The 10,892-nt window shown below is 40.5% G+C and overlaps 1 protein-coding gene across 1 annotated transcript; it reads right to left on the minus strand.

Annotated features, from left to right (window-relative positions):
* Positions 1-7,663: 7,663 nt before the first annotated feature.
* Positions 7,664-9,571, minus strand: RBMXL2 (RNA binding motif protein, X-linked-like 2). Its single transcript, XM_012654270.1, has one exon. It carries the CDS (start codon positions 9,429-9,431, stop codon positions 8,262-8,264), a length of 1,170 nt encoding a protein of 389 aa, XP_012509724.1. The 5' UTR covers positions 9,432-9,571; the 3' UTR covers positions 7,664-8,261.
* Between the last annotated feature and the right edge of the window lie 1,321 nt (positions 9,572-10,892).

The raw sequence follows: 10,892 nt of genomic DNA on the forward strand, positions 1-10,892 counted from the left end.
TTTTTGTTGTTTCTATTTTTTAAATTTAAAAAGTTAATCCATAATTTCTCAAGATGAGAACAGTTCTATGAATGGATAGTGGTGATGGTAGCACAAGAATGTGAATGTAATTAATGCCACTGAACTTGTACACTTAAAAATGGTTAAGACAGCTAAATTCTGTCATGTGTATTTTACTAAAATTTTTTTAAAAATTTGTTTTAAATCCTACCTAAAATAAGTTAATCCATCTGGAACTTATTTTGGTGCATAATGATAAGAAAACATACAACACTTTTTTCTAAACTAACAAATCAGCATCACTTATTGAATTATGCATCTTTCCCTACCAACTTAAGTACTTGTATAGACTTGGATATACTTTTGGTCTTTTCAACTGTACACACTGCTCAGAATCTGATGAGATGAGGATTTCCAGTTGAAGGTTTAAGTACCACCCAGTCATAAAACCCCAGGCCATGGAGCTCAAGAGCTAGGGGGCAGGCACAAGGGAGGAAACGGGAAACCACAATCCTTGAGCTTTTGGTGACATCTAGTGGACTGTAATGATACAACAACTTCTGTTCAGCATCAGGAAGCACACTTTCCTCCACCCAGTTAACCAGCTTCTTAATCCACGAGGGCAACCTTAAATACAAAAAATGCAAGCCTTATTATCAATAGGATGACCCTCTTCCTCCGACCTCTCTCTCCCGTCCATCTTTCAGATGCCAGGAAAATAATAAGTGCAGTTTCAGATCACCACTCCCATCTTCAGAAGTTTTAATGGCTTCCGACTGACAATGGAATAAAGTACATGAGAGTTATCAAATATGGGAAACAAACAAAGATGAGGACAATACTAAAATTAACCACAAATAGAAGCAGATGAATCTGGCTGTATTTAAAGTGGCTAACATACACATACCAAAAAGGAGCTTCCCTGTTGCAGGGAAAATCTTGAAATTCACAACCTCTGAAAAGCCTTCCCCTGATGAGGATTAATTCTTTCACTTAGCACATTGCCCATGCACATCTCAGAGCATTTCCCTGTCTGTTCTGCATCCGAGGTAGTTTGATGCAGAACAATCTGTCACCCACACTGAACTGTGAGTGCCTTAAGGATAAAGACAGTGTCTGGTTCACCTTAGATTCAAACAGCCCTGACACCTTCAACGAATGACGTTCTCTGTGAAGTTGGCTCTGAGACTTTAAAGAGGTACCAACGTACACACAGGTCATTCCAGGGCATTAATCCAGCCAATCCATAACTGTTTCCCAACTTCTACACTCTATCTGTTCATTTTTTCTAATTTGACCTTGAACTGATCTCATATTCCCTGCCTTTCTTATTTGGCATGCACATTCTGGTGTTCCTCATTTCTGTTCTCTTGGTAATCAACCTCAAGGTATGCCCTCTTAAGTTAAAATCGGTTAGTTGATTCATCTGTATTCCTTCACCTTCATCTATATAGCTTAAGCTCCCAGCAAAAACTATCTTGATGTCAAAACAGAAGAGCAATAAGAAAACCTATCTCTATTCATCAAGAGTTTACACATTACCACATTTAATTTTCATAGCAATCACTTATTCATTCTTCACATCTTAGTTCAATTATCACTTCCTTAAGGATGCATTCTCTGATGTCCTACACTACAAGCTTTTATTAATGTATCTCATAGAGCTATATATCTCTCTTTTTTAGTGCTTATCATAGTTAAAAAAAAATGTTACTTTTTTGTATGATAATTTAACCAAAGTCTGTTTACCTTTTTGAACACTAATCTATTTGACGATTAACAATGACTACTTTTGTTCACCAATACGTCTCCATTGCTTAGCTAAGAGATAAGGATTAACTTATCCAAAACTAATCCCCAGCATACTGTTCTCCCAGAAAAGGGTTGGCCTTCTGCAAAGTTCATTGAAAACTGGTTATGATCCATTTTTAATGCAATCAACTATGGTTAGCTGCACATCTTGGACCACAGTTGCCTTCACAAGCATTATGTTAGTGCACTCCCAATCACAAATGCTGATGTAGGGGTTCCTGCCACTAGTTTGCTATGTTATACAACTTCAAGTACAAGACTTTGACCCCTGCCCCACAACATCTTAGAAAAGGTGTTATTCAGAGTAACACCTTTTTCACAGCCCCCGTTTATATTCTACTGCCTTTCCCTTCTCCCGCTCTTGACGGTTAGATTGGCCAAAAACTTCCACGAGGAGGCTCAGTATCCCATTCTTAACTGGTCTGAAGTAAGGCAGACAGGTTTTTGTATTAATCAAGGCCTCAAATCCTACAAATCCCTAGCCATGAGCACTGAGTAGCAGGAGGGTTCTAACTAAAGTTCTGCCATGACATATTGCTATTATATCCTAATTCCTAATTATTTCAGGGTAGGGGCTGGCACTTCTTATATTATGCAACCCAAAAGCCCCACAGCCCAAATACAGGAGTTCCTCTCCCAAAGTTGGTATCCAGTCCTGCTAAATCTCTGTGCATTTGCCCAGAATGCATCTGGGTGACCAGTAACTGCTACTGCTCTGCCTCTGTAAATCTTCCTTAATAAACTGAATCTAGCAGCCAAGTATGTGTGCTACTTAGCTGTTTGCTTTGTAAACATGATATTAGCACAGTTCTTGACATTTGTTGAACACTATATAAATATTTGTTCAACATTCGATCCAATGAGTAAACAGACAGATGGACAATCTCGTGTGGTGAGGATTCTTGTTCCTAATTTATAAGCAAGGGAAACAAGGAAGAGAATGATTAAGTAACCTGACCAAGATCACAGAGTTAGTGAATGGTGGATACAGAATTTGAATTCAGGTCTACCAGATCCCATATTACTTATTCTATTAATAAATCACTAAATTCTACTGCAACTCAGGGACTTCTCTAGGTGCACCAAGCACTGGATCAATTGTAAATAAAAATAATAACAATAGCCACATTTTTTTTAAATCCAGGCACTATATTTGGTACTTTATTTATGGGGTAAAAATTGAGTCTAAGCCAATTAAACCAAACAGTAATAATTCTAAACTCTACTTGATTTGAAGGAATCAAGGTCTTCATAAGAACATATATCTTCCTCTACCTAGACTGATGAGGAATGGGGCACTGAGCCTCCTGGTAGAAGTTTTGGTCCCCCTAGCTGTCAAAAGGGAGAGAAGGCAGAGCCAATGGAAAATAAATGGGGGCTGTAAAAAGTCAAATGTGTTTCTAAGAGTTCAAACTGGGTGAGTACACCCTGAGTAAATACAATAAAACTCTTAAGTTGAACTTTTCTGAAGATTTTGAATACATAAGTAATTTTACTGGGTATGGAAATAATAAATTCCAAAGGAAAATCTGTGCCACTGCTTTGTGTAGAATGCTATGTATGGTACTATCATTTAATGAACCCCATTGCATTCCTTATTTAAAACTTTCACAGATGTTATGAAACAGTATTATCATCATAATTTGCACATAAAAAAACTGAAGGTTAAAATTTCTAAGAAAATTGTCAAAGCCACATAAGTAACAGAATGAGGACTTATACATATAACCAAAAGATTAATCATCTCTCTACCGTAACAAGTAGCATCTAAACATTACAAGAAAAGCTTTACTATTTTTCCTAATGTTTTCTCTAAAAATTTCACAATAGGTCCTTATATTTTTCATTCTCCTTGAGCATTTTAACAAACATGATAGATAGTTGGATGCGTTCAATAGATCATCATTGCTATATAGTTCCTCTAGAGTTAAATTTTTGCACTTGATAAACTTGTTCAATGTCACCCACAAAATATCTAGACTCAAAATGATTTTTATGTTATTCTTAGATGTGCTAAACTGTAAGAGAAATTAGCTTCAGAATCAACTTCACCCCAAGTAGAACATGCAGGATTCTGAAAGGAATTCCCACTAGCATTGGATTCCATGTGTACACAGCAAAAACAATATAGCCTGATTCTGTTTGGTGAGTTCTCAAATATTCCCAAAAGAGGAAATACGGGAACACAGTAACTGTCCCCCAAAAAGAAATTTCTGTGGAGGAAGGGAAGGGAAATCATATCACCTTTAAAGTAAAGGCTAAAAGGGAAGGATTGTGGAAACCATATAAAGGCTGAGAAATTTTAGAGGATCCAGTTAGAAAAAATACAGTGGGTAAAAAAGCCTTTTCCTTCTCACCTGGCCTGAGGCAAGGGGGAAAAGGAGGAGCTATTGCCCTACAGGAAAAAAGAATTCTACTTCTAGCACTCTTTAAGATATCTCCAGGAGCCACAGCAGGATTCAGTCTGTGATCAGAAATGAAAAAGGTTCAGGCCTCACCTGGTGGGCATTCAGTAATGCTATCAGTTGCTACATGAACAGTTTGAAGGCTCCTGCAACCTTTTTGGAAAGAAAGAATGTGGAAGAGATGGAGTCTCAGGAGTAAACAGACAAAAGCTCAAAAATATAAAATATAAAGATTTTGGTTGAGATGCAAATTCTTTAAATTTTACTCAGTGGATGAGTCCTGGAAAACATCTGATATGCTCTCTCTCATCGTTATAAAAGTGATTATAAAGACTAATTCTCAATCGACTAGATCCTACAAAGATAACTGTAATACATTAATTTCTAATAAAGAACTATTGGTGCTGTTGTATTGTATATGTACATGAGAAATCTACAGCCTTTTTATGCTATTATCTTAACCTCATCTAAGCCCCAGATAAGTCTTTATTTCCAAATGTTAATACTTCCTTTATTTGGGTTTTTTTATTAACAATTTCAATATTCAGAAAATTACTCTGCAGAAATAGCATCTCTGTTAATTGAAAAAAGTTTTTCATCACTCTTAAGCTTCAAAACTAACATCAAAGAGAAAAACTACACCTTCCTTAAGATTTGGTTCTCAGAAATATGAGTTCTACCCTTGAGGCTATGGTGAGCTAGCTGTGGGCACAGTCTAGGATAGGAAGGTGCTACAAACTGAGTCAAATAGAATAAGGCATCAACCATACTGATGTGAGAACAAAGCCAAGAGGGAGAATCATTCTCACGAGTGTTGCATCTGAATTTCAGAATAACAAACATTCTTGTGTAAGTTATCAGATGCTGGGTGATGTGCTAAGTTCTGTTTTTTCATATTAAATTTGTATTATGAAATATTTTGAACTTTAGAATAAAAGAGATGCCCATATATAGTCCACAGAAATTTAAAACGTTAAACTTGTCAGTTTTGCTTAAGATCTGTCACTTTTAAAGAAATAAAACATTAGTTTCAGCTACAGCCCACTCCTCATTCCATCGTTTTCCTTTCTTCCTCACACTAAAAATCCCAATTTTTTGTGTATCAATCCAATCATATTTTTGGTCTTTTTTTGACTATACCCTATAGGAAATTTGCTTGTTTCACCAAATAAATATTTTTATATTTACCCATGTTGATACATGTAGATCTGCTTGATTCACATTAGCTTCTAAATTAAACTTCATTATAGGAGTACATCTCTGGTGATCCACTCCAGGGAGACCGCGGTACTTTACAGACCAATCCTGTGCGTATCTCCTTGTGAACATGTGCAAGTTTCTCTTAGCCCTTCCTTGAAATGGAATTTCTGGGTCCACAAGGTATGACCCATTTTGTATTACCAAAATTATTTCCAAAGTGATTGTATCAATTATATACATCTACCAGAAAGATGAGATCTTTTGCCCACTTTTTTCTTGGTGTTTTTTCTTATTGATTTTTAAGCATTCTTTTGGAAGTTATTTCAATGCAAACACATTCTTCCAATTTATGATTTGACATTTCACTTCGGTAATAGTGTCTTTTATTATAAAAAAATACCTTAATAATAATGTGGAAAATTTTACCAACATTTTCCTCATAGGTTTGTGATTTTTATGTATTAAAAAGGAATTCTTTACCCCAGTGTGGTGAATGCATTTCTTCTTTATTTTCTTCTAAGTGTTTAAAACATTTCCTCTTCACATTTAAGTCTTCAAACCATCTAGAATGTATTTTTGTGTATGCTTGTAAGTCAGGGATTCTCATTTTATCTTTTACAGAGATTGTCTTTTTTTTTTCTTAAGTTCATTCTGTCACCGGTGACTTTTAAAGCTACCTCTGTCACATAACATGTTTTCATACAGAAGTGGGCCTGTTTCTAGGCTCACAATTTTGGTCTACTGGTCTGTCTATCCTTGTCTGTTGATGACATACAGCTTAAATTGCTAAAGCTTTGCAGTTAAGTCTTGGTATCTGTAGGGTGTGTCCTTCCTAAGTATTATTTTTCAGAATTGATTTGGCTCTTCTTGCTCTTTATTCGATCACGTAAACTTTAGGATTAGCTACATCTCTCGTTAGTGTCTCTTTTTAATACCTGATTCTTAATAATTTGTTGGTGGTGAAATGAAGCTATTGATTTTTTTTCAGTTTTGTGGTTTACCAAATCTTTCGCTTAGTATTCCATCGTTGATCAACACAAATAAATGGTATTATGAGGAAAGAGGGGAGGGGAGCTGTGTGAAAAAAAATCATGTTTTGACTTCATTTAAAGTTGATTTTCCAACTTAATTAACCTTGTTTTCAAATTAATTAATTTCCAAATTAATCTGGTAAGATCGAGAATAGTTATCCTAAAAACACTTCCCAACCATGAACTTCTGAATCTCCATTTAGTTCTTCTTTTATGTCCTTTAATAAGGATTAACAATTTTTCCATAAAGATCTTACACAATTTTGCTAGATTAATTCTTGCATCATTTCTTTTGAGCTATTGTTTGCATTTGATCTTCTAACACACTAGTGTGTGTCCTCTCCTTTAATTCACCTACTTTATTATTTTGTTGAAAAATCATGTTTTTAAGAGTTGTGTATATGCATGTGTTACACTCAGATCTCTTTAAGTACTTTTTTGTTGTTGTTCAGGTGTTCATTTGTTTTCTCCAGCAATTATTACATTGAACATGGGTCCTAATAGTTTAAACCTGATCCTTCTTTCTCTGGTTGCTAGAGTCCCTTGACTGGACAATTACCTTTCTTTGAGATTAACTGGGGAATTCCACAGTTGTTGAATGGAAAAGGTGTTTCTTCCCCTAAGCTTAGGATAAAAAGAGAAAACTGTTACGCCCCTCCTAAAGCATCTTAGAGAAAGACTGCCAGTTTTCTACAGCCCTTCTCCCTACCTGTAGAGCAAGGAACACTCAACCCATCCAACCCCTTGCCTTTTGCAGACAGTAAGACCTTGCCCCTTCAAACCAGTTTCAGATCTTCAGAGATTGAAATGCCAAGCTCTTTCAGGTATTCTTTGACCTTTGCTCCTGAGCTCTGTCTGAAACTATTCACATTTGATTCCTCCACCCCTAGGGAAAGAAGCCCAACTCAATCCAGGAGTTAGTGGTTGGCTCTACAGCCAAGGGCAAGTAGCTTCATTTAGGAATGGAAGCCATTATAATCTCCAAATCCACCACTGGTGTATTTTCTACTTGTTTCTTAAATAATTTGTTGGTGGTGAAAATGAATGCTATTAATTGATGGGGTTGGAGTTTTTTTGTTTTGTTTTGTTTTGTTTTGCAGCGTCGTGGTAAAATCTTTTAGTATTCCATTGTTCAAAATATGAATGATATTTTGGGGAGCAAGAGGATAGGAGATCCTGCAGATTCCCAAAGAAAGGGCAAAAAGGCAAAATATAGCCAGTATCATCCATTTGCTTTTTTAGATTTACTGAGTGAATACAACATTTTTTACATAAGCATCTGATCTAAATGGTTTTTGTTCCTCTTGCTGGCTTTTTGGTTTTTAATACTGGAAACAATGAAATTCAGTTTGAAAAACACCCTGAAATCTTAAAAGTAGCATATACTAATTCCCTCCCACTCTCCCTCCAAAATCTAGTAGGTTTGAATGGGCAGAATGATCCATTTTTCCATTTTAGGTAAGCAGATGTTTATGAAACATCTCAGAACCGTTTGCCTCATTTATCAGAAAAATTTAGAAGGGTAGAAGCATTTAGGAGAATTTCTACTTGAAAATAAAAGAAAAATAGTACGCAGATTCAAGTCTTATGCTTTTAACATGAGCTTGTTGAAAGAAACGTTAACAATTCCAAAACGAAATTAAAAGAATTTTAACTTTTTCCTCGCAAAAACATAGAGAGGAAGTTAACAGGAAATTCTTAAAAGGTAAAACAACTCTTCTTTGTACTAGTCTTTGGGTAGTTATCATAGAACAGGTTCTTCTTTTTGTTAGTTTTCTTGAAAAGGGATTTTTGGTCCCAAGTTTCTTCCTGCTTAGTATCTGCTCCGGCCTCCCCCTCTCTCCAAGCGGCCTCCTAGGCGGCCTCCGCCCCTGGGGACCCTGCGGCCTGACCGGCTATAGGAATCACGCGGGGGAGGGCACCCCCTTTCTATGGACGGGGGAACCCCGCGATCCGGTCTACCCACCCGCTCTCGGCCCCTGGAGTAGCGGTCGCTCCGGCCGCTGCCGTAACCGTCGCGGCCACCGCTGTAGGCGTCGGGCGAGCAGCCCCGGTACTGCTCGTAGCGGCCGTAAGATGGCGGTGGCCCCCGTACGGGGGCGGTGCTGCGCGGGTCCCCGTAGCTCTCGAAGGGGTCTCGGTAGGAGCCTCCACTGGGATGATCCGCGTAGTCACGGTCGCGATCCCCGTAACCGTCTCGGTCGCCGTAGCCTCTCGGTGGTGAGTCGTCCCGGGCACTGGAGTGGCCGTAGTCGCGGTAGGTGTACTCTCTGGGCGAGGGGACAAAGTCCCGAGGGTCGCGGGCGCTCGGGTAGTCTCGGCTCGAGTAGCTGTCTCTGGGCGGGTAGCCCTCCTCCCGCGGGCCCAGGTAGTGGTCGCGGCGCGGGGGCGGCGGCTCCCGGCGCGGCGGGCCAGCATAGCCCTCTCGTCCCCGCGAGGCCGGGGCCCGCCCGCGCATTCCGCCGCCGGCGCTGCGAGGCGGGCCCGACGGCGCGGCCCTCTTGGGGGAAGGGCCGGCCCTGCGCGGCGGCGGTGGCCCGCGCTTCGGGGGCAGCGGGGCCCTGGGGGGCCGCAGGTCGAAATCCCCTGCGTAGCCGCCGTCGTCTGCCGGCCCGCCCCGGGAAGGGGGTCGCCGCGGACCACCGCGGGCTCCACGCAGGCCTCTCGGGCGGCCACGGCTGCGGGACGGCGGCGGCGGGCCCCGCCGGCCGCTTTCAAACGCCGGCTTGGTGGCCTGGGCCACCTTGATGGCCTTACCATCCAGGGACTTGCCATTCATATCTCTGGCGGCGGCCTTGGCGTCTGCGGGGCTTTCGAAGGTGACGAACGCGAAGCCCCTCGACTTGCCGGTTTCTCGATCTTTCATCAGGAGCACCTCGACGATGCGGCCATACTTGCCAAACGCGGTCTCGAGGCCTTTCTCGTCGGTTTCGAGGTTGAGCCCCCCAATGAAAAGCTTCCCCGGGCGATCCGCCTCAACCATGTCAGCGGGTGGAGTGGTCTGTGGCGACCGGAGGCGAAAAGGCAGCGTCCGTCGCGTCCTTTGAGCCCGCTCGCCGAGGGCGACTCCTACCGGTCGGGCTGCGCGGCGCGGCGTCCGGAACCGCGATCGCGCCCCCAGCTGCGCAGGCGGAACGCTCTGGTTTGTGCCAGCTGGGTCTGGTTCCCCCAGACAGGCGGGCTCCTGCTAGTTGTGATTGGTTGGTTGTCCGCGGAGGGCAGACTGGGTCGGGAAAGGAGGCAGCTTTGTGACTCCTTTCCAGTCTTTTAACTTCCAGTGAACCCGACCCTGGCTCAACGGTTTTAATTCACTCCTGAGAGCTTTGTCACTAAATGAAAAGCCGTTAGGTGAAAAAAATGAGAATAATTATGCATTACAATCCAAGTTACCCAAACCGTTTTAAAACAGAAAAAAAAAATAATTGAAAAATAAGTAATAATTTTAAAAGTTTTAAAATGCAGTTTGCATGTAAAATTTAATAAAACCTGATCTGGAATCACTGAGGAAATAGGTAGATTAATCAATATAAAGACTGACAAAAGGGTCTGGGTCCCTTGGTTGGACCCCACTGTGGAGACACAAAAGTCTTATCCACAGGAGTGAGTCAAATGATCAGGGGGTGGAGAAGAGAAGTTTCTGAGACTTTCTGAAACGGAGCGATGTGCACTGTGGTACCAAAACCCATTGGTGAAGCCCTAACAGCTACACTTTGAGAAAATATAGAAATGTTAGAGTTAATAGGATTAAAGTAAAAGTTTGGATGAAAATTGGAATGTTTAAATAGCCTTTATGTGAAGAGCTTGTGTCTCCTTTACTTGAATGTTTTATAGGAATAGCTACTATGTTTGACTCGGGGATTATTCCTCTGCCAAGTATTATAAACGAAAAAGCACTGGTGAAGCCCTAATGTGGGCTGCAATTAAATTGAAAGAAAATAAAAATGCAAGGGTTGACGGGATTAAGACAAAAGTTTGTGAACGTTGGAATATTTACACAGGCTTTATGTGAAGTGATTGTGTGTCTGGTCCCTGATTGTACTATGAGAATGGATATATTGTCTGACTGGGGAAATGTTTCCCCTACATAGTATTGTAAAACACAAGGCATAAAAATTCGACCGTCAAAATAGTATTAATCAGATATGCTAAATGGGAGTGAATAAGATTGCCCAAGCCCACACAGTGTAGAATGTGTTGTGCTAGGACGGACAATTATCTGTACGGTAGACCTATGTGTAGCGTAGCAATATACTCTGAATGGCCCTTAGGGTATGCTTACATCCAGTGACAGAAGAATGAATAAAAAAATGTAGCACAGTTGGCTCTCCATATCCCTGGGTTGCGCCTCTGTGGATTCAACCACTGGAGGATTGAAATATTTTTTTAAAAAGTAGGGTCTGTACTGAATGTGTACATTTTTTTCTTGTCATTATTCCCAATATAA

The sequence above is a fragment of the Propithecus coquereli genome, unplaced genomic scaffold (genome assembly GCF_000956105.1).
Source record: "Propithecus coquereli isolate 6110/MARCELLA unplaced genomic scaffold, Pcoq_1.0 Scaffold44, whole genome shotgun sequence".
Lineage (NCBI taxonomy): Eukaryota > Metazoa > Chordata > Mammalia > Primates > Indriidae > Propithecus > Propithecus coquereli.

Excerpts from the sequence above, each read along its gene's own strand:
- RBMXL2 (XM_012654270.1), bottom strand. The coding sequence starts at position 9,431 with ATGGTTGAGGCGGATCGCCCGGGGAAGCTTTTCATTGGGGGGCTCAAC.